We start from the raw sequence: 23,908 nt of genomic DNA, 5'->3' as shown, positions 1-23,908 counted from the left end.
GGCGTGCTGCAGGGTGAAAAGAGTGCAAAACCTGGAGTGAAACCTGTGAGACAGCTGAAACGGGGGGAGCCTCAGGAACGAGTAACAGGTTTGCAGAGTCTCCTGTGAAGTGGATGCATTTAGAGCAGGCCCACAGCTGGAAAGGCAGAGCACACACCTACAACGCTTTTTGTTCGGCAGCTGCAGAGCACTGCTGATGTCAGTTCTTAAAGCTCACGCCATTTACCCGAAGCCAGAGAAAGAACTTCTTTACATCCAGGGTGGCAGAGCCCTGGGACAGCTGCGCAGGGAGGCCGTGCAGTCTCCCTCTCTGCAGACATCCCGAACCCACCCGTACCCGCTCCAGGTGACTCTGCCTTGCCAGGGCTGTTGGCATGGATGATCTCCAGCACCCCTCCCAACCCTGGCAATCCCGTGACGAGCACGCAGACCCCGGGAACCTCCCGCCGACCCGCGAACAGGAACACGACCCCCAGCTCGAAGCAGGTTTGGCTCTTTGACCCCAAGCTGAGCGCACGACCGGCGCTCTTCCCGGCGGGGAGGAGCCGCTCGTTGCTCCCGCGGCCCGGCCCGGCCCAGGCCCCACACGGCGGGCGGGCCCCGCTCCGCGCCGCCCCGGCTCCTCCTCAGGTGCGGCCCCGCCCGGCCCGAGCCCGGAAGCGCCGGGCGGCGGTGCGGGGGCGATGGCGGGCGCGGGGCCGCGGCTGCTCCCTCCGCTGCTGCTGTTCCTCCTGCCGCTCCTGCTGCCCCGGCCGCCCGCCGCCGCGGCCCTGCGGCTGCTGCTGGACGCCGCGCCGCCTTTCACCTGCTCGCAGCCGGTAAGCGGAGCCGGGAGCGCCGGGGCCGGGAGGGCGCGGGGAGCCGGGGTGGTGGGACGGGGCTCGGGGCCGGCCGGTGTCGGTGTCCCGGTGTCGGTGTCCCGGAGAACACCGCACACCTCTCTGGGGTGCCCCGGCCGGGGAAGCGCTGCTGCCCCCGGCACCTCGGAGCGGCCGCGGCTGAGCCGTGCGGGAAGCGGCCGCAGTCCCCGAGCAGGATGTGAGTCTGTGCTAAGAACTGACGTTGCCCAATGTCCTAAAAGTTTTAACCAGTTCCTTGCAGAGGAGGGGGGTTTGGGAGTGCGCGGGGAACTGAACATTGCATGTGCCTGAGGTTTCTGAGCAGGCGGGTTTTGGTTGCCTTTTCTCCCTGTGAAACCGGCCAGACAGGAGCTGCCAATGCAGCGGCGCTGTAAAAAGTGAACAACCAACATGAGCGAACTTTGAGTAGGAACTCCGAGCTGGTCACTCTCTCTGGTGGTTTTTGAGGATTGTTTTGGATTTGTTTTGTTGGTCGTTTTTTTGTTTTGTTTTGGGGTGTGGGTTTTTTTGTTTGTTTCAGAGTGTGTAGGAGGTGGAAGAGATCTGCTTTTGCTTTTTAATTCTGTTAACAATAGCAGTGAGGCAGGAAAATGGGCAGTTGTTGTCTAAGCTTTATATGCCATGGTGTACTTTCAGCAGTCTGGAAAAGACAGATAGTCAGGTACAGCTATAGAGTGTATAGACAAAATGTGTCCTTTGGGGTGAAAGCTTCTATAATCTTTTCCTGTTCACATTTCCTGTCTTTTGTCTAGTCTTGCACTTCTCCTAATGTTTGACTGTATCCTTACCCCTGTTTTACCAGACCTCTGCTCTGCTGCTTTCCCTCTTATTTAAAGAGACCCCAAGAAAACAGACCAGTTCTGCAATTTTACTTTAGGCTGGACATTGTAGAGTTACAAAATGTAAACTTTGGCAAAGGGAAAATTACAATATTGCTTAGGCATCTCACAAAACCATGATATCCCAAACCTTGTTAGTCAGAGATTGACAGTAATATATTGAAGAGTCTCTGCAAGTCCTTGGATGGTTGGGCTCTGACTGACTTTGTCTTGCCTGTCCCTCTTTTTTTAGGAAGTATGACCACAGTAACTGGGTGGAGGGCTCACCAGAACATCACCAGCTTTCACAGAGGAGCTGTGTTGCCCCGTGCTCTGGTGTGCACACAGAGCAGTGAATGCTGGGCTGCTACATGCTGTGTGAAAGAGATGCTATGTTGGCCCTTTCTAGTAAAAAGCCAATTTCCAAAGTGCAGATAGACTGAAGAAAAAGGAGTCAGCTTAAGCCCAGGAGCAGCCTCCTGAAGCAGTTTTGAAGCTGCTGACTCACATAGGAGAAAGCCCCATCACCAACTGAAGCTGTGGCAGTTGAAAACAGTTCTCCCTTCCCTTTCTGTGGGCTGTGCTGTGTTCAGTGGGTGATTTGGTAACCCTCCCTCCCAACGTGTGGCTGTGGCGTGGCTCAGAGGCAGAGCTGCAGCTGAGCAGGGTGGGTGAGTGCCACTTCCTTTGTCTAACCCACCCTGCTCAGGCTGCTCTTGCTGAGCTCTGGAGCAGGTCAGGCTGAGCCATGGCAGCTTCCTCAGCAAAACCCTCATGAGGCAGGGGCTGCTTGGGAGATGAAGTGGTGGAGGGAAAGTGTCATATTAGTCAGTATCAATAGACACCTCTAAGGAAAAATAAATGCTTGTCAATAGCTCATCTTATTAAAATGCACTTAATGGGCCTTATTCACCACCACTCCATCAAACTAGGGCTGAATAGCACAGCTGCAAATCCAGCTCTCACCAGTAACCATTGCTTGTATATGTCATCTGCAGGGGCTTTTTTTCCTATGTGCAGGGGGAAAAAAACATCCCACAGCTTAAATACTCATCTGTTTTTTCACCATCAAGTGTTAAATCACTGTGTTCAGTTGTTGTGCTGTAGCTGTTGTGGGATGTGGCATGCCTGGGGGTCCTGGAGGAATGCAGTGGTTGTAACCCTGCTGTCTTTGAGGAGCTGGATAGCTGTACATAGTTTGGTCTCTGAAATTTATCTTGCCAGCTTGCTTCACTGGAAGTCTCTGGAGAGGAATTGATGTAACATCTCCCATGAAGATGAGCCATGGTGGTGCATGTGAGGACAGCTTTTCCCTGCTCTCCTTTGCAAATTGTTCATTTTGCTGTTGACTGACTTCTGTCCTTCCCCTCTGTGGCATCTTTCTGCTGCAGGATGTTAACAATAACCCATGATCAACCCATGAGTGCTGGTAAAGTATTTCTGGACTCCTTGGCATGAAAAAGGATTCAGGATCAAAACTATTGAACTTCAGCATAAAAAGGGTTACCGATCAAAACTATGAAAATATTATAAAGACAACTTTAGAACTGATTGTTATGAAGAAATTTTAACTTTTGAATCTGGATTTGATTTTGCTGAGAATTGATATGAGGGCAAGATAAAAAGTCAGAACCTGCAGAGAAAAATGCTTTAAAAAATTAAAACAATTTTGTAAAGGATGGTGGTTTCCTACAAGCCTTAAACAAATCATCCTTCAGCATTCATGCCTGTAATGTGTTAATCTCTGGTTCTTTTTGCTAAGGAGTTAGAAAAGGGAAACTGCAGTAAACTTCAAATCATCTAAGCCTCAGAAGATACATAGAATGGTTCAAAGGTGAAAGGCAGATTTTGGAAAGCTGGAGCCCTTCCCATTCAGCAGCTACTCCTTAAAGGAAAACTGGACACTTGCCTGGCTCCCAGTGTTTCTTTCTAGTTACCACAGCGTCCTGCTGGGAAATCTCTGCCTCCCATTACTTTAATTGAATTGTTATGGGATGATGCTGTTAATCAGTTTCCCAGGTTTATTTCATTCAGATTCTTAGAATTCTCCACAGCATATAGTCTGTTTGGGGGGTTTTTTAATGTCAAAAGCAAAACAAAAATCATTTAAAAAGAGTGAAACAGTTGCTTAACTTTTTGTGAAAATACAGCAAGTAGACAAGAGTTGACTGTGCCTGTCCTGCTGAGAATAGTTTCAGCATCACCTCAAAATCATCTCCTTCTCATATTTATGCCTCCCATGTCTGTAGCTTTGATTTTCAGCCCTGGTTTCAGCTCAGTTGGTAAGTAAGCCCCACATGGCCACTCACTCACTCACTCATTTCACCATGGAAGTGGGGATGAGAACCAGAAAGGTGAAAGTGAGAAAAATTGTGGGTTGAGGTAAAGACCATTTAATAAGTAAAGCAAAAGCCATGCACAGGAAAACAAGGAGTTGTTTTTCACCACTTCCCCTGGGCAGGCAGGTGTTCAGCTGCCTCCAGCACAGCAGGGATCCATCGTGCATAGCAATGAAGACAAACACCATCACTCTGAAATCCCCCTCCTCATCTTTCTTCCCCCAGCTTTAGCTGCTGAGTTTGATGCCTTCCAGTGTCCCTGTGGGTGGCTGGGGTCAGCAATCCCAGCTGTGTTCACTCCTGATTCCTGCACCCCCAGCCTGCTGGTGGCAGGGGTGTTGGGGAAGCAGAAATGGCCTGTGCAAGCCCTGCTCTGCAAGAACAAAAACATCTCTCTGTTATCAACACTGTTCCCAGCCCAAATCCGAAATTCTGTCCCATACCAGCTACTGGGAAGGAAATTAACTCTATTACAGCACACTCGAGTAGGGAAACTAGGTTAAATATTTCTGCTGTCCAGAGCTTTGTTAATGTACTCTGGATGAGCCAATGCGTCAAGTAAGGTTTTGTGTTGGTTGGACCTTTACAAGGAGAAGCCAGCAAGTATTCCCTCAGGTGCTGAGGAGGGAGCCAGTGCAGATCTGACAGTGGATAACTTAGTGTGCTGCAAACCAAATGGTCTTTTGCTCTGATTGCTTCCTGGCTTTTGAATGTCGTTGTCTGGAGTTACACATTTTGGTATAAAAGTGTGCCCTCAGCTATGCCCAGACCTGTTCACCTGGGTACTCTGCAAAAAGGAGATGGGGGTTTTCATGGCAAGTGCTTTCTAGGACTTGCCTTTCCTTGAGCTTCTGAAACCTCTGCCTGCAGTGTGCCTTTATCTTTGCTTCTTTATGCCAATAGTGAGGACATCCTGTGTGGAGGAGTTGTTCTCAAAAGCATTTTCAGCTCTTGGGTCATCCCCGTAGTGCTTGGGGACTGGGAAGGGAGAGGACCAAGAAGTTAATTGGTGCCTTGTAGTGGGAGAATCCTTTCCCTCTTCTTGTGGCAGACCTGCTAAATGCTTGACTAACTGATGGCAGCTTAAAACACTTCAGTATAATCAGCTACACAGAAAAAAAAGTTGCTGGCACAGCAGGTAAGCAGGTTAGTACAGGGCAGGAAAAGCACTTGTGTAGGTAGTCCCTTGAAAACTCTGAGTGGGGCTGGGGAAAGGTGATAAAATACTGTTGGTGATAAAATACCAGATAAAATACTGTTGTTTCCCCATAGAAACCCAGTGTTGAAAAGATAAGAAAGGCTTTAATTAGCAAGTGTCAGTTCTGAATCCTCATCAACAGACAGATGGCTCCTCACTGAGCTCTGGAGTTTTTAATAAATGTCAGAAAGGGCACAACAGCCTCATCAAAGCTGGGAACATCCTTGTGAAGGCTTCACCTGGGATAATAGACCTGGAGGAAGAGAGGATCCCTTTGTACGCTGTGGCTGGATCAATATTCATATTGATCATTAATAAAAAGGGGGAAATGCAGCATTTCCTCACATGTGTTGTCAGCTCTGACACAGAGCACCAGCACTCAAATGAGAGCAGCTGTTGCTGCTTTTCAGGCTGATAATGCCTTATATTTTCTATAAGGGCTTTGTTGTGATGCCGTGTACAATAATTGCTGATGACTGCAGTAGAACAAGGACAAAATGACTGAATATTAAGTGATGGGCTTTAACAGAAATCATTACATTAGAAAAAATCCCTATGGTTGGTTGCCAGTGATTTTTGTTTCCTTTTGAGGGTTCATCCCAGAGCAGCCACTCACTCTTTGCCCTCAGTGGAAAGCACCGTAGCAGTTGCTGTGAAGAAAATTAACTCCATCTCAGATAAAACCACTGCACCTTTTCACATAAGGGCTTTGTCAGGCCACATAATTTACCTTAAAAAGTCTGATTAAGGGTCTGGTTTTTTTTCATAGCTTAATCTGTTCTTCCATACAGGCATTCACAATTTTTATTTTTCTCTTTTCCAGTGTTTGTAGTTAGCCAGTTTGGTTTCATCAGCATTTGCTTCTTTGCTTTTCATTTCTTTTATTCTTTCTTTCTTTTTTTCTTTTCCATTACTGAAGGATTTAGGTTGCAGGTGCTGTTTTTCAATACACCTCTATCTTGGCTGCATTTGTGGTGCAGTAATTGGAGTGTGGATGTGTTTCTTGTGAAGGGTGCCTGAAGGCTGGATTTATACCTGTGTGTATTGTTGTGACTTGTGTAGCAAAAGCCTGGAAGAGATTTTCAGGTGTTATTCTTTATATAAGCATGAGGATTAATGCCAAATCTTCCTGCTTTCCTTCCAAGGAACAGATACATGAGCAGAAACGTAAGCATTGATCTCTGAGGTATTTTCATTACCAAAAAGGCACAGCTGGCTTGTTCAAGCACCCTTCCCTAAAAGTGGAAATATACCCTTGGACATAGCCCCAAATACATTTGCAGTTGACATTAGGAAGTTGTAGAGAGTTCAAAACCCAGCTGCCTTCCCTGCTCCACTGAAATGAATTCTATGGTGGCAATGGTTGACCATGGTACCCAGCTTTATTTGTCATGGCACAGGAAATGAGTGAGAGCAAACCTGGCCCTCCTCTTGATTTTCCCTGCCAGTGACAGCTTCAGGCTTCCTTCTCACACTAAGCAAGCAAGCTGACATGCTTCTCTCTGGTGACCATGGGGCCTTCCAGTGTAATCAAAATATAACTGGGAGAAGCCAGGCAGAGCCCACATAGCTTCTGGTTGCTTCTTTATGATCAGGGCATCTTTATTCTTGATAAGAAAGTGTCTAATTCTGATGAATTTTCCTTTCCTCAGCACAGTGGTGTTTGGTCATGGGTTGGACTGGATGCTCTCAGAGATGTCACATCAATTGTGCCCAAGTTGCATGCTCTGTGTCTTTGGTTGTTTGATTAGCAGCTCAGCCCCGTGTTTCCATCATGGTTAATTTTTCTAATTTGTGTGCATCACTGAAGTGCTCTGTCCTGCCCCTCTCCCAGCACTGAGGAGAAGCAAGTTGCTGTCAGTTTTATTCTGAGAGTAATATTCTTGTTTCTTTCCCCCACAGGATTTAATCTGTCTCGTAAGAAATAGTAAGTAATTTTTTTCTTTGTTGCAGTTTTCTCATCAGATCATGCGCTTTTTTTCTATTTTTTTTTTTTTGTTCTTTTTTTAACTGGGTTCATGCAGCCTGTTTTTCCTGCTAGAATCAGAGAGTTGTAAAGGGAAGCACTGCTATCATGCCTTGCTTTGGGAGTTTACACTTTGATCCATTATAAGCTCCAGCTAGAAGAGGAATGGAAAGTTATGTCTTTTTTGGGATAGAGTTTGGGGGAAGGAGTGGCATGAGTAAAACCCAACCCAACTTTTTTAGCTTCTATTTAAAGCTGGAATCATCAATCTTTAAAGAAATGGGAATTTAAGGACAAGTAAATGTTCATTACAAGCCACTATGATAGTACTTGATGAAAAATTAGTGTATGAACTAGAATTAAAAAAGGGGAATAGAGGGGTGCAGTTGAGAGCAATTAATGTAAATTATTGGGTGTAAGGGGTCAAGTCTTAGCAATGGCATGCCTCTACAAGACCTTAATATAATTATGGGTAATGTTGTGAAAAATGTTCTGTAAAACAAAAGCAAAACGTTCTGAAATTGTCCATTTGGAGCCTGGAGGCAGCTGGGCAGCACTGCAGAGCTCCTTGGCTTTCCCTTACAGCCCTTGTTCTGAGCAAGCTCATTCCTGCCTCAGCGCCCAGCCCTGTGTCATACTGACACAAGGGTTTTTGTACCAGTGTGCTTTTGTTTGGCTTGCCAAATCAGGGAGAGGACTATGCTGAAAATAACTAGATTTAAAACTTCCTTGGCAGGAGAGGGTTTGGGTGGGATCAGGTTGGATATTTCCCACTGGCACACAGCCACTGGAATACAGCTTGACAACGTGGCTAAGCCAAACTGCAGCACCAGCATAAAAATGCTGCCTAGGTTAAAAATTTAGTTTAAATTCTGCTTTATGGCTCTTGTTATGTTTTTCTGCTCTAGGGGAAATCTGGGGTTTTTTTAGTGTTTAGTACACTCTTTACTGAAAGGTACTTTATTCTTGTCAGGCTTTTTGTAGATATTTTTTGTAAAATGAGCATTTGAGGATTGTCTAATTACTCCTAAGCCTAAAGCTATACTGTTTGACTGAAGTGGCCACTTTCCCCTGTTTCCATCACATATCCATCAAAACAGACCCAAAGTGTACTTTAGGGGGGGCCTGACTGTGCTGTTTTTAACATGCTCTGAGAAGTCAAACACGTTACAAAAGCCTAAGTGGATCATGTCTGTCTGATGCCTGTCATACCTGATTTCACTTTCTGATGATGCTACAGGACCAGCTCTCCCTAACTCTCTGCTGACAAGCACAGTTTATTTTTATGTCCAGGGACCTCATTAATTTAGGCAAGGCATAACAGGCAGTTGTTGGAAGCTGAATTCAGATGAATATTCAAATTTGAGGAAAAGCAGTTTGGTAATTAACTATTGGAAGGTAATTAACTATTGGAGCAATTTCCCTGGGTATCTGACAGGTTTCTTATCACTGGAAGGCTGGAAATTAGCACTAAAATAGGCCTGTTTCAGCAGAAAGTTTAAGGAAATACTGAGTAAACTTACTTGATCTGTTTTGCCTGACTACACTGACAGTGACAAGTACTAACAGATTTTAAGGAAAAAAGGAAGTGGAAGTTACTAGAATAAGTTTAGATTATTACAGGCAATTTACAGAGAACTTCCATACAGAAAACAAACTTTCTGAGCTGGAAGCAGTCTGTCACCCAGTTTTCCCCTCAGATTAAACCTGACTCAGAGAGCAGATCATAATTGCAATTAAGCAGAGGTTGCTCAGCCCCAGTCTAAATGTGGGTTTCCTTTGCTGGACAGGCACTTGCATGGAGTCGAGCTGGCTGCAGGTTGCTGCCTGGACTCCCTCTGCTCCAAGCAGTCTCCACGTTTCTTCTGATGTTTTCCGTAAGGAGGATGGAAAACTGGTCCCTGTGCTTCAGATAGAGTGGAAAGTGGCCACAGATGGTAAGTGGTGGTTGTTTAATTTGAGCCTGGAGCAGAGGAAAAAGGTGTGATGTAGTAAGGATAGATATTGGTTTCTCTGGGTCTGGATTGAAGGCACTTGAGACAGTAATTCATGTTCAGACTCAGCTGTTGATTATTTCTTATCAGTAAAACAGTTTCACAACCATGAGTTTGGCAGCTTTTCATTAGCAAGGCACAAAAAGGCTAACTACCTTTTGTTACAAAGTCTTTTAAGACTAAACTATCCAGTTAAGAAAGGACACCTAGATCATTTTCCCTTTTAACCCAATAACTGATCCCTGGAAGCCCCAATGCAGACTTTTCTGCCCAATTACAACACCTCACCCAAACCCATGAAGAAGAAGGTGAAGAAGAACAACCTGCCTCCACCCTAAAACCTCCATTTTGCTTCATATTTATTTCTATATTCTAAAATCCCAAACTCTGAGTTCTCCACCCTGTGATATCACACACGTCTAACAACTACACACCTGTAATCCCAGTGCTATCCATCAATTTTGGAAGCTTCTTCACAGCCTAGGTCAAATGCAGTGTTCTCTTGTGGGTCTGTGCCTTTAAGCAGAGAAAGTTTAAAATTCTCAGCATCCAGGGTTCCAACAGATAGAGACGAGAACTATGATTTCAAGTCATGAAAGAAGATCTTTGAAAGTGGAGGGGTTGGCTGTTTAATTTTGTTTGGTGGGTGTAATCTCGTCTTTGTGCGCCTTGGTAAAGCAATAATTGTCTCATTGTTGGAGCCTAAATGACTGTCAATAAGTCACATTTTCTCACTCCCCAAAAATCTTGGATTGTTTGTCTGTAAATGATGCTTCCCTAGCATACTCTTGTCCAAAGGTTTGCACTGCTTTAAGACAGAATTAAACACATTTATTTCTTCCTTCTGCAGGGGCTGTCTGAGGGCTGTAGAGTTATGGTCTCTAGCCAGGGTAGTGTAGAAGCAGGTGTGACTCAGGTAACCCAGTCATTGAACTCACCTGTGCTTGTCTGCTCTCTCACTGGGACCGTGTGTACCAAAGCAAAGGCATGTTTGCTTTGGCACCCAGGCTGAACCAGGCAGCTTGGAGAGAGCTCAGCACAATACCACATCTGTGGAACTGCCAGGGTGTGTGTGGAGAATGCAGTCACCTTCTCCTCTGCTCCTTCATTTGCACAGATGTAGCTTTGCCAAGGTAATTAACTATTGGAACAATTTCCCTGGCTATCTGACAGATTTCTTATCACTGGAAGGCTGGAAATCAGCACTAACATAGGCCTGTTTCAGCAGAAGGTTGAGGGAAACACTGAGTCAACTTACTTGACCTGTTCAGCCTGACTACAGGCTACCTACTACTTAGGTGCACGAGGCAGCTTTGAGAGGCAGAGCTCAGCACAATACCACATCTGTGGAACTGCCAGGGTGTGTGTGGAGAATGCAGTCACCTTCTCCTCTGCTCCTTCATTTGCACAGATGTAGCTCTGCCATGCAGGACATCCTTTAGGCTGAGTGCTGTTAGTCAGCCCTGCATGCTCCCTTTCCCATGGCCAGTTATCTTCACCTTGGGATCCTCAGCACCTGCAAGCAGTTAAACTGTGGCAAGGCCAGACACAGCAGTGCTCTCTGTGGGGGCTGCAGCCTCTCCATGGGCAGAGAGAGAAAGGTGAGCAGCTTTGTCCCTCTGTCCCTGCAGCCAGCATCCGCTCTCTGGAAGGGGCCGAGCTCGCCGTCATGCAGGTCAGCAGCAACCAGCAGATCTGTGCCCAGTTTGACTTCCTGAACAATTTGCCTCTTCAGGTCCGTCCAGATGGAGGCCGGGTGAGTGCAGAGGGATCCAAATTATGTTTTCTAGTCTGTGGAATTGTTCCTGCTTTCACTGTTTCATGGCAAGGTTGTTGATTAAAAAGTACAGGCTGCTTAGAGTCTGTGTTGGACTTGAGATCTGCTGTCATTTCCCATTTCTCTGTCACTCTGCCCATCCTTCAGGATTTAAGAATTGCTGCTTTTAGTTGCCTGGCCTGTGTCATCACTCAGGAGGTTGCTTAAAGCAAATCATTGTAGGGGTTCTTGTGGTGGTGTTTGCAGGGGTCCCAGGACCAGGGAAGAGATGAGAATCTTACTTCATGTTTTAGAAGGCTGATTTATTATTTTATGATATATATATTATATTAAAAGAAAACGGTATATTAAAACTATACTAAAAGAATAGAAGAAAGGATTTCATCAGAAGACTTGAAAGGAAAGGAATGGAATGATAATAAAATCTTGTGACTGACCAGAGAGTCCAAGACAGCTGGACTGTGATTGGCCATTAATTAAAAACAACCACATGAGACCAATCACAGATGCACCTGCTGCATTGCACAGCAGCAGATAATTATTGTGTTTACATTTTATTCCTGAGGCCTCTCAGGTTCTCAGGAGAAAAAGTCCTAAGGAAAGGATTTTTCATAAAACATGTCTGTGACAGGTTCTTGCATTCTGCTTCAGAGCATGATATTTTATAGCTTTTAAACTCAACTCTTACTATTGCTTCCACTTCTTTCTTGTACTCTCTTGTTGTTGAGGAAAGCACTAACCTTGTGGGTGGTCATTCAGATTATACTCCTTCTAGGGAACTCATCAGAAAAGTGCTGAGCATCTACAACAGTAAGGAATATAAACAGTAAGGAGCCCATTCCTTAACCACACAGAATTTGGCCATAGTTAGCTTGCCACTTACCAAATACCACTATCCCAGAGTGCCTCTCCCAGAATTTGCACAGCATTGCTGATGCAGAAGACAGTATAGATTTAAGAATATATGTATGGAATGGCCAGGTACAGAACTACATATGTATAAGTGCAATTCTAAATGCTTAGCACTTGCAAAGTGCTACAAAATTCGTACTAGACTGAAATTTCCATCTTGAAACTGCATATTTTATTCTAGTCTCTTCTCAGTTCAGAATGTAGTTTGGTGGAAGTTCCACACAACGGTTTGGCGTAAGACTGTTGTATCAGCTCAAAGATCCCAAGAAAGAACTAATTCTAAACAGAAGAATTGAGACAGAGAAAGAGACAAGTGTGTTTAATACACTTGAGTTCCAATTTTTCATAGTCAAGCTTCAGTTAAAGGGTTACATGGGATGAGGGAACACAGTGGAACAGGGCCAAGTCAGCTGTTAATTTCAGTGCTTAAATTGTCCTTTAAAGTCCTTGTGGATGTGTTTTGTTTTCAGTGGAATTTCACTTTTGACCGTTTTGAAGTAGAGCCTGGCCAGACTTACCAAGTGACTGTGTATCACCTGCCCAAACTGGGTGTAAATGGAGACTACAATTGCAAGTCCACGTCTCTCACAATGCCTGGTAAGAGGTGATTTAGTTCACTTAGGCCTTGAGTTTAGGAACGTGGTGGTTTGTGGACCTCTGGCAGGAATGTGGGGGTTTGTGGGCCTGACATCACTGCTGCTTTTACTTAATTTAAAATCTCTCAGAGCTGCCCCTCAGCTTGATGCAGCTGGAATTACAGGTCAGAATTTCCAAATCAGAAGTTTGGCTTCTAGTACTAAGTCCTAGACATGTGAAGGTCAATTTCAAAGGCACAGTTAGGCATAATTTACCAAGAAATTTGGTAGTGCTGGGTGTCTGACCCTTTCTTGTTGATGTGAAAGTTTTCCTATCACTAAAAGAATTTTTACTGTGTTCCCCAAGGTTGCTGAGCATCTGCAGTCCCTCTGGCTGCACTGACTGCTTCATAAATATTTGGTGCTTCATACAGATCTTGAAAACTGGTTCTTAAGTTCTTTCTTAACTTGCTCATAGTTGTCAACCTGACTTTGTAGTTATAAAATGGCAAAGTGTGGAGTGTGTCAGCCAATGCGAGCTGGAAAAGGAGAAGAGATCACTCAATTTTCAGCCCTCATACCCTTTCTTCTGCCTGTTCACACTAAGAACTTCCTGGCTTTTATCCTCTACTATTCTTCAGAAGCCTGATGCGTGGTGTTAAGCTCAGCAGCTGCAGGGAGCTTTGCTGGTTAGAGCTTACACATGAATTACAGAGACACTGTAAATCCGTAAACTTTGTGAAGTTTAAATTGGTAACTTTGCAAGTTGGAAATTTGAGATGTGAAATGTTTTATCTCAACTGTCTAAGCAGGGAGTTGTTACTTTTCCTTTGTCCAAACCCTGGAGGAGAGGCATAATTTAAGGCTGAGAGTTGTAAATCCCCCATTGCTAAATGTTGAATATGTAACTCTGGATTTAACTGTGAAGCAAGTCCCAAAAAGCAGGGCCAATCTGCTAAATAAAGGGAATTAGAAATGTGGAGGAGTGTTTCAGGATTAAGAAAGATTCCAGCCTCCTGATTTTCCTGTGTCAGAGTGCCTTTGAAAAAATCTATTGCTGAGGTGTGATTACAAGGTGTGGGGATGAATATGAGGTTTTAATTCCACTATTGTGACCCTTTCTGCAGCAGTGTTACATTATTGCTGTACTAGTAAGTGTGGTATGTTTTTGGTTCTGAGAAGAAAAAGAACCAAACACCCCATGACATCAGTGAGTGGACTGGAAACCAGTACTGTTCTTCTACAGAATTTTGTCACTGCTTTAGAACAAAGGTGTCTACTCATTTAGGACACCTTGGTTAGGTCTCTGACTTCTGATAAAAAATGTGTTTTCTTCCTAAATGGACCTACAATGTTTCTGACTGACTACTGATGGTCTTTCTTGCAGACTGCAGCGATTCTCTGATGAGAAGAACCATCCCATGTATCAAGACAGGTAAAAATACTTGAGTCACATAGACATGGGTGCTCTGTTGGAATGTTTGACAGCTGAGAAACACGACAATATCTGCCCTGCTTCCAGGCAGCTTGTGGGAGCCCAGGATCCAGGGTGAAGTTCTAGATGATACAACTCTGCTTGTGAGCTTCCACCCATGGATGGAGCCAGCCAGGTACCGAATCCATGTGGCCAGTTACATGCATGAGAAGAGGTGTAAAATGACCACACAGGATTTCACTGAGGTAAGTCCCTTCCCAGGTCACACCTGCTCTGGAGATTTAGGCAAACATCTTAAATGCTTGCTAAACCAGGACATGTGAACAACAATTTTCAAGGAATTATTTTTTAATTGCTTTTGGAAAGGGGAATTTGGTAGGTAAAAGATCAAAAAAAGAGGTTTTATAATGTATAAAGCAGCCTATAAACACCTGCAAAGTCAAATTTTGTATTTGACTATCTGAGCTTTATTACCTTTTTCGAGCCAGTGCCTGGGGAGCTAAGACTAAGCAAATTAACCAAAATTGAGATGCAAAGTTTCAATAAATCATTGAAGTACTTTATCAAAGATGATCACAGGAAGGTGTTAATTAAATCTTTTAGATAAAGAATGAGTGATTTACTAACAGATGCTTCATTCAAGCTGAGAATCAATTTCTGTAGGTCTTATAGTCTGTGTTGCTGAGAATCTTAAAGTGTCCAGACTGTGTTCTGATATAAAAAATGTTTCCCTCCAGGCATTTGAGGGAGGAGAAATAGTGAATATTTGGAATCACTCTCCACCCTTCCTTGTGTGAGGGCAGATATGTTGGCATTCAGTTTGTTTAATCTTTCTATTCCTTAACACTTAAAACCCTTAGTACTGCCTGCACTGATAAGTTTAAGCTGTTACTGACACAGATGGGACAGCTGTGTGAGTATTTCCCTGGTGGAAGGGAATACACCTCATTTTGGAGTTTGTATCTGCTAATCACTGTGAAGAATTAGGTTATCATGATATTGACTGTGTACAGCAGGTAGCAAGGGCAACTTACTTACCTGTTCTAGTGTCAGAAGTAGTGTTGGCAGCTGCTTTTAATTAAACAAGGAGGCTTGTTAGTGTTTACACATTACAGAGCTGAAGACATCTACATTGTTAAGAAAATGTAAGTTTTAACTCCTTTGAAGTTGTACCAGGTACATCCCTAATTATTTCCTGTTACCTGTGCAATCTTGGCCTGTTGTCTCAATTGCATTGTCACACAGGACAGCTGCAGAGGTGGGGCCAGAACCTTTACCCATTCTGTTCTCTCTGGACTTCTTGTTCAAAAGGAAAAAAAAATAGCTTCTGCTTCTTTGAACCACTCCATTTTTTCATGTCAGCTTTTTCTTTTTTCCCTGCTTTCATTTGGTTTTATTCCTTCCCTTATAACTTGCATCTGATTTCTGCAGGATGGACTGCAACAGCAAGTGAATGTCACAATCAAAATAGAGAACATAAAAGCTTGCTGCAGATACAAAATACAGGTGGGATCACACTGTTGTCCCTGTGTCCTTCCTTCCCAGTCAAGGCAGTGAGCACCTTAGGAATGTCAGGAGTTTTTTTCACAGTGTTTTGTTCTGAGAGTGGCTAATCTGCAATTACCTGCATCAGGGAAATATTATGGCTGAAAGAATTTTTATATAGGTGTTTGTAGGGGGATAGAATCTAAGAAAATAAAGATGGTGTAGAAAGCAATCTTACCCCTAAGGAGTTGCAGCTGGGCCAATTATCAAAGATTAGGAACAGGCCACAGCTGTAGCCAATGAGAAGAAGAGTGCTATAAAAGAGTGGGGTGGCCCCTTGAGAAGGGAACTGGAGTCAGTGGCTGCTTTGTGAAGGAGAAAGAGTCAGTGCTCTGAGGAGCTGCCCACGAGAAACACCAGGAAGGTGTGACACTTTTGTGATAAGGAGACAACAGCATGGAACCCCTGCCATAAGATGACAACAGGTATTCTCTGTAGTCAGTGGCTTTTCCTTAGTGCAGGGCTGCCAAGTCAGAGATTATGGGAGTGAGAATGGCAAATGTGCAACCTCAGGAGCTGACAGCTTTTGTCATGTGTGGTGTAAGAATTCTTGATTAATCTTGTTTTCTGAAGGGAAATGAGAACTCTGTGTCTCTGTCCTAAAATACAAGGAACCTTGAGGCAGGGACAAAGTAAATCAGGGAGCAAAATTTCTTTTAAGAATAACTCTGTTTTTTGGATTCTTTTCAACTGCAGATCCAGCCATTCTTTGCAAACTGTGGCACAGACTGTCTGAGACACTCTGCTTCCATCCCATGTGAACCACTTCCAAGTGAGAACCACTTCTCTGTGAATTAGATTCCCATTGTTTTACAGCTGAGAACTGAATTTTTAACATAACTCTTGTCTTTTGCAGGTACAGAACCATCGGGTAAGAAGTTCTTGCAACACCCTGAAACTTTTTTTGCTGCTCTTCTGTTGTGTAGAATGAGAAATGATCCTTCCTGAAAATGACCCAATGGGCAGGAAACATCACTGTTGAAAATTTTATTTATTTGAAAATAGCGGAGAGCCCATAAGTGGTGCATGAACTGTACCAACCATAATTGGAACCCACCAAAGCTCCCACTGAAACCTCAGAGGATGTGAAAATCAGCAGGTGGCAACCACTTGGTAACAAAGCACCAAACCAGTGAAGAGCAGGGAGACCCCAGAGCCTAATAATGCTCTTGGTCTGGACTGTCATGTGAGGGATGGGGAGTTTAGGTCATAAGGGTTTAATTGTTCAGGGATTTCTTTGTTCAGGGTCCCTCTTTGAGCCACCAAGCTCACCCAGCCAGGTGTGTGTATATATATATATATCATAATCAATATGTGCAGTAAATCTCTCTGATGGAGATGAGAGCCTGGTGTCTAAAATTTCTTTAACAGTCCCCTTGTAACACTGAGTTCAGAATTAATTGTGCTAAGAATGACTTCACCGTGATTTAATGAGGCAAGTATTTGTATGCAGTGTGAACCTTAAAGAGCAATTTTTTGAGAGACACTTCTCTTGCATAGAATTCTTTGAGAAGCAGTTTTGACAAGAAGAGTCTTAATATAAAATACTTTCTGTCACTTTGCTCAGTGTTAAAAAATTTGCATAATATAAAGCAGCTTTTGGAGAGAATAGCATGCATATATTCATTTTTATGAATGTCAAGATAACTTGTGCATAATGATTTGACATCTTTTTTTTTGGCTGCAACACCTGTAAGGATCTTTTGCCCAAAATTAAATTTTTTTTTAAAAAGGAAAAACACCTGCAAACTGAAATTCTTGACCCAAAATAGGGATGTTTTATTTTTTTTTTAAGCTAGATTACATGAACAGGCAGGACATGGGCGGCATGCCTGTCAAAGCTGGGTAAACATTGCTATTTAGAGGAAGGTTCTTGATCTGTGTTTTCAGTGTGCTGCACATATGGTTCTTTGTGTGGAGCAAGTTTATGGTGTACAGCAGCACCATGCAAGCAGGAATTGGTTTGGAGAAGTGGCTGTGGGTTGTAAGGGGCAAGTACTGGTCTGCTCAGCAAAGCCTCCTCCCTTGGCTTCTGCTGCTCTAGGACCTTCTGCTCTTTGGTGGAACTGTGTCTGAGAGGTGTTTTTGTTTTGCAGATGATATGATGATATGGCTCTACTGGTGTATCACTGGGATCTCTGTGTTGCTGGTGGGGTCAGTCATCACAGCTGTGCTGTGTATGACTAAAAAACGAGCAGGTGAGACTCATACCAGCCAGGAAGAAAAAATCCAATGCTAAAGAATATTTTTTCTCCTTCTGTACCTATTCCTATTGTGGTTTAGTTCCTTTCTGTTCTGCTGCCTTGCCACTGAGATAATGCCTAACATTATCTCATCTTCTGTTTTACATTATGGGACTTGCAATGTCCTTATTCCATCCTCTAGATAAGTAAAGCCTTCCACAGGTTGTCCTCTCATGTTCCACGTTCATAGCACTTCAGAGGTCATGAGGGGAAAAAGGAATTTCGTAGTTCAGCCCTTTGTTTCCTGCAGATTTTTGCACTTTTTTTCCCCTGCATTGCATAAGAGTGTTGTTGAACAGAAGCTTCCTGTTTGTCCACACTGTAGTCTTCCTCTTGTTCCCCAAAGTCTCTGAAAAATTAATTTTATACTATTGTGAGATTGGATAAGGTTTTTCAATTGAAGTGGAAGGAAAAAAACAGGACAGAGGCATCGAGCAACTTGGAAAATTGGGTACTTAAGGGCTAACTCCTAGTTTTCTGTGCTGCAGCCATGAGGCAGTTATCTCAGGGAAGCTGTGTAACTCACTGCTTGTTTTGCTTTCTTTTTACATGAGAAGAAGAATTGGCAATCTTTTGGAAAGTTTCTTAACATCAAATTCATCTGTAAGATGAAGCTAAGGACATTTTAGTCACCTCTTCAGAGAAGAAGTGACTAAAGCTTCTTAAGAAAAAGCCATATTTTAAAAGCCTCTTTTCCTTAAAGAGAGGTCACAGGACAGTTGGGGCTTCTGTACTTGAGACTGCCACGATTTGGGGAAGAAGCTGAAAGTTCATTTTGAGTGCATTGTGTCCTCTCAAAGGAAAAATTTAGCAAGAACTGGCTGTAGAAGAGTCTTTAATCTTTCAGTATGTTTTTTTTATTAGGCTTCTCCCTCCTTAAAGCTTTATCTCCCCACGCAGTTAAAGATTTATTTTTTTAACCTAATCTTTGGAAGGTGGTGTGATTTTAAGCATTTAATCTTACTTCATGCTTTCAGAACTGACAGTGACTCTCTCTCTTCCAGAGCGCCGGCGAGGGAAATGCAACCATGACCATTTGCAAGCTGGTAAGATGCAACTGTGCTTGGTCAAGCACTTCTTATGCAGGTCTCACACTGTTGCCCAGAAGGGGCTTTTGTTGGCTCTAACTACTCTGTAGATGCTTTTCAAAACCAAAAGTTAGCCTGTTTAGCTAAAAGAAGCTTTGTATACGGAATTTGAAATGCTGTATTTGTGAGATGGGAGGTAATTGCTTTGGAATGCGGGGAGACTTTTTACCCAGCCAAGGCTGTACTAGCAGAAGGAGCTTTGCTAATCATCTAGGCCATAGCAACAGCAGATTGGTTTGGGGTGGGTGCACTCAGGTCTCCACCAGAGAATACAGCAATATTTGCAAACCTCTTGAAGCTGCTGCAGTGTTTTTGTGAGGTGGAAGTTGATGAATCATCTGGGCGTTATCATAAATCACAGCTTCACTGTGCCTGTACTTTCATATTAAATTTACTAAATGAGATGTTGTCCACATACATTGCCAAAATGGCATTAAAGCTTAAAAGTTTTGTTAATAGCCTGCTATGCTGATTAGTGCTGACTCACACCTTTACAATTTGGGGACTGTGGCTGTAATTAACATTTTCCTGCCTTCCATCAGCACCGTACACCGAGCTGCCCCTGCCACCCTTGAAGCCGCGGAAGGTTTGGATCGTGTACTCTGCTGATCACCTGCTCTACGTGGACGTGGTGCTGAAGTTTGCTGAGTTCCTGATGACAGTCTGTGGCACTGCTGTGGCCCTGGATCTGCTGGAGGACCACCACATCTCAGAGCTGGGGCCCTTACCCTGGCTCACGCGGCAGAAGAAGGAGATGGAAGAGCTGTCTTCAAAGATCATCATCCTGTGTTCTCGGGGCACCCAGGCCAAGTGGCAGGCCATGCTCGGGAGTGAGCCTGTGTGTCTCAAGCAAGATCAGCAAAAGCCAGTGGGAGACCTGTTCACCCCAGCCTTGAACCTGATCCTGCCAGATTTCAAGAAGCCAGCCTGTTTTGGGATGTACATAGTTTGCTACTTCGAGGGAATAAGCAGTGAGAGAGATATACCTGATCTGTTCAATGTCACGTCCAGATACCAACTGATGGACAAGTTTGAGGATATTTATTTTCGGATTCAGGATCTGGAGAAGTTTGAACCTGGGCGGATCCATCGAATCCAGGAAATCACAGCTGAAAATTACATCGATACCCCCAGTGGGAGGAAGCTGAAAGAGGCCATAGAGAAGTTCAAGAGCTGGCAGACTGAGCACCCAGATTGGTTTGAGAGTGAAACCATCTGCCTGGATAGTGATGAAGAGTTGCATTCCCTGAGCAGAGAGAGCCAGGTGGGTTCACTGCTGAGTGAACCAGGTGGAATTGTGAAACACCAGCTGCACCTGCGTGAGCCTGACCCCTGTTACACCATCAGCCTCCACGTGCATGAAGGTGAAAGTACAGGCTGCAAGCTGCAGCCTCAGCTTAATCCATGTGGGGATCCAAACTCCCAGACTGTGGTCCTTCCTATGGATGTTCCTCCAGTTCAGGTAGTGGAGCCAGTCTCTTCCATGGAAGGTAGAAATATACTCAGTCACCATGTGCTGAGCAATGAGGACTGTATGGAAGGAGTTCCTCTTCTGGAGACAAGCTTTCCAATGAGGAATAATCTTATCCTCCACGAAGGCTCTGAAGCTTCAGCAGCTGACCAGAGTCCTGCAAACTTGTCAGATGAGCTGAGTGACCATCTGGATGGACTCATGTACCCTCTTTATCAGCAGAGTGTCCTCCCTTCAGAGCCATATCTCTGCCAGGGGGAGGCTGACCAGCAGCACCTGCTGGTCTTTGATGACCAGTGCAAAGACCAGAGACAGTCAGTGCAGTCAGACCAGGGCTACATCTCCAGATGTTCCCCTCTGCCTCCTGAGGACCTTCTAGAGGAGGAGGAGGAAGAGGAGGAGGATCAGGAACAACAGGGGGGCTTCCACGAGCTCTCTCCAGAGGTTTTGAACAGTCTGAAGAGCCTCCAGAAGCAGCTGTTTTTCCAGGACATTCAGAGGCACTCTAGCTGGAGCTATCCAGCAGAGGTGATGGACATTGACCAGTCTTTGGAGGACTCTTAGGCTCTGCCTGGGACCTGCCCTGTTTGAAATACAGGGATGGAAGGTGGTCCCATGCAGAGCAGCACTGAGACTGCATTTCCAGCACTATCCTTGTCCTTGCATTGTAAATGGCTTAGTGCTGGGACCTTCCTGTGCTGCTGGGATGCAGCACTGCCCAGCACATGTGGAATGTTGCTCCTCTGTGGAGAGAAGCCAGGAGTATTGGCCACCCCTGTGAAAGAACAGGCAGTGCTTCTGTTCCTTGGGGAAAAGCATTACTCTGAATTCTCACTGATGGATGGCAGAAAAATTACTGTGGCTCATCCACTTGTGCCTTCAAAATGCTCTCCAGCTGTGCTGATTCTATTGCACTGGATAAAAGTCACAGGCATGGTTTAGAAAATAGGTTTAGATAACATGGTGACATTTGCATTGCCATTTTAGTACACATTTTGAACATTTCCTTGTAAATACTGCATTAAAGACATATGCCTTAAATTTCAGCTAGATTAGGGCTGTCTCTACCTGGTTGATAAATGTGCCTAAGATTTTCTTTTCCCCACTCATCATTCATTTGCAGCTGCATTTCCATGGTCATTTGGAAATCAAGTGGAATAGCTGAGAATAAGTGGGATAAATGTTTAAATTGAGAGTCTCCATAACTCTTCCTGCCTCTCTACTGGGAGCTATGTGCTTGAAAACCAGCAACAGTAGTGAAGGGGGAAGAGGAGACCAAGAAATGGAATTTGGGATTTTTTTACAGTTTTAAGAAATGTGGAGCTGAATACAGAATCAGGGGAATCTGGTGTATTCTGTGACACACTGCTGCAGTGCTGTTTGTTTTTGGATATCTTAGCACCAGGAAGATGTGAACTGAAGATACAGATAGTGACACACAAGGAAATAAAGGACTGTTTTGGAGGAGGATAAAGTGTAGCCTCAGCAGATGCTGTTTTAGAGTGGAAATTAAATCTGAGTTAAGGGAGGCTGAGCAAAAACCACTGTAAGATGTACTTGTGTGGGTTTAAGCTCAAGCACAGGTAGTTCAGATTAACCACAGTGGAATGCTGAACAGACTAAGGGATTGATCTTCCAGGAGCAGTGATGGTAAGGCTGGCATTTACCCTGTTTCTTATCACTGGATAACAACCTGTGAGATGTAAACACATCCAGGCCTTTTTCCTTTGTTGTTTTCTCATCCATCTAACTTTACTTGTCAAAAAATCTTTTATCTCAGCTTTTTTAAAATCTAATGTCTTCGAAAGAATCTATTCTTTTCTCTTGCAATTTATTTTGTATTGTGTGTATTTTATAATTTTGTGTCAAACCTGTGGGGTTTTTTTCCTTAAATTAAAATGAAGAATACTTTTTTGGATATATTCAGTTAAATACTTCTGTGTCCTCAATTCTGCCTAACTCCTTATGTTGAGTTCTTAGTATTTGTTACAGGAATCTGAGGCAAAACTGAGCCAGAACTGAACTGGCTCATGAATGTCAAAATATTCCTGCAAATCACAGTATGGAGATGAGCTGGACAGAGCTGAGGGCCTGCAGCCATGGGAAGCATCCCTACATCCCTTCAGAAGGAGTGGTAAAGGAATTGTTTGTAATTTCCATGCAGGACTCTTAGGACAGCTTAATAACAAAGGGACAGTCCCTGCAGGGATCCAGGCTTAAGGCTGGGAGCCTTCCTGCTCCAACAGGAATCCAATCTAACCCAACAGAGAGAGCTAAGCAAGAGGCAGCTGTGATCTCAATGCTTCTCCAGTGAGAACCCATTTCCCAGATTATGTCAGTAATTGCCATCTTGATGATCCCACTTCTAAAAGTTTCTTTTATCTTACAGCAATTAACATGTAAATCTGATTTTTTTTCCCCCATGAGTCTTTTGCAAGTGGTATAAATTCCTATAAATCACTTAAATAGGAAGCTCAGAAGTGTCATCTGAATTTCCTTGCCTTACTCATTCCCGTCTCAAATAACTCCCTTGGTGTTACAGCTCTTAGAATTTCCTTTCACTTACAAAAAGTTTGTTTGAAGGGAGAATCCAGACGCTATTTTACCAATCCAGTATGATGAAAACAAGTAACTTTAACACATCTGTTGGTCCCTATTCAATACAAAATCAAATAGCCCAGCAAGAATCAAAGGAGGGGAAAAAAGGAACAAAATCAGTCACAAGTTTCTAATTTTATTTTAACAATCTTGCTTTTTAAAAAATACAAGTTCTGATTAATGCCAGGGGGATGCCAAGTGTCCATCAGCCACAGGCCTTATCTCTCACTTCCATTTCCCCTCCTGGGAGTAGTCATCTCTTTTGTCAGGATAGCAAACAAAGAGCAGTAAAATGCTAAATAACTGAGTTGTGTAACAGAATCCCAAGGGACCTGTGTCTTAGTATGGCACAAATTCGTTCAGCAAAGTGTTACTGACCTGTTCAGTAACTGAATGTTGGCACAATGTACGGGAGTTGTGCAAGGTGCATCAGGAGAGGTATTGTTTGCACTTCCGTGGTACCACCAGCTCTCTTCTGCAAACAGAAAGGTTTAAGGAAGCAAGAGCTCACTTACCAAAGAGGAGGGAATTCAAGAGGAGGAGTAAATTTATAAACAAGACATTGAAGATCTTTAAATGTTTTTTCGTAGTAATTAATTGCAGGAGCAGCAGAGCTGCCCTTTTAGTTGCAAGGGGGCTTCAGTATAGGCAACTACAAGAGCTTTAACACTCTCCAAACAGCACATTTCCTAACAACCTAGAAACCATGGCACCACAAAGAACAACTTTTCTACAAAGGAATTCTATGCAACACAAGTGTCATTTTGCAGGGTCGTGTGTCCCGGGCAACCTTTTCATCCTTGGAAAAATCTGAACTGTGAGCTCACTGCCAATGGGTTAAAAATGCCATGGCCAGATAAATTTCAAATATGCCATTTTTCTCAATAACGTCCTAACTGGAAAAAGGCACTCACTTTTGAAACAGCAACTTTGTTATGGGCTATGAAGGGGTACTGAAGTAAGACTCATTAATAATTGTGCTGTGATTCTTTTGATGTCTCAACTATGCTCATGCTTGAGTGTATTAGGGATTAGCACTTTGGTGCTATTGGGAACTTGGCCATAGGAGCAGCCAAACGTAGTTGGTGA

The 23,908-nt window shown here is 43.9% G+C and overlaps 1 protein-coding gene across 3 annotated transcripts; it reads left to right on the top strand.

Moving 5' to 3' along the window:
• The first annotated feature begins 635 nt into the window (after positions 1–635).
• IL17RA (interleukin 17 receptor A) lies at positions 636–22,143 on the top strand. 3 transcript variants are annotated; one of them, XM_054631290.2, is made up of 14 exons: positions 680–818; positions 2,903–2,974; positions 7,118–7,142; positions 8,972–9,118; positions 10,807–10,931; positions 12,335–12,461; positions 13,827–13,874; positions 13,962–14,119; positions 15,306–15,380; positions 16,116–16,191; positions 16,276–16,290; positions 17,516–17,617; positions 18,640–18,708; positions 19,293–22,143. In XM_054631290.2, exons 2-14 carry the CDS (start codon positions 2,963–2,965, stop codon positions 20,783–20,785), a joined length of 2,472 nt encoding a protein of 823 aa, XP_054487265.2. In that variant the 5' UTR covers positions 680–818; positions 2,903–2,962; the 3' UTR covers positions 20,786–22,143. The 3 variants fall into 3 exon arrangements, with proteins under 3 accessions (XP_054487263.2, XP_054487264.2, XP_054487265.2); XM_054631288.2 differs by lacking the exon at positions 2,903–2,974 and having other exon boundaries at positions 636–818; XM_054631289.2 differs by lacking the exon at positions 2,903–2,974 and having other exon boundaries at positions 637–818; positions 18,667–18,708.
• Positions 22,144–23,908: the final 1,765 nt, after the last annotated feature.

The sequence above is a fragment of the Agelaius phoeniceus genome, chromosome 5 (assembly GCF_051311805.1).
Source record: "Agelaius phoeniceus isolate bAgePho1 chromosome 5, bAgePho1.hap1, whole genome shotgun sequence".
In the NCBI taxonomy this organism is placed as follows: Eukaryota; Metazoa; Chordata; class Aves; order Passeriformes; family Icteridae; genus Agelaius; species Agelaius phoeniceus.
The sequence above is the reverse complement of the archived record's forward strand: the minus strand, read 5'-3'. Positions and strand labels throughout refer to the sequence as shown.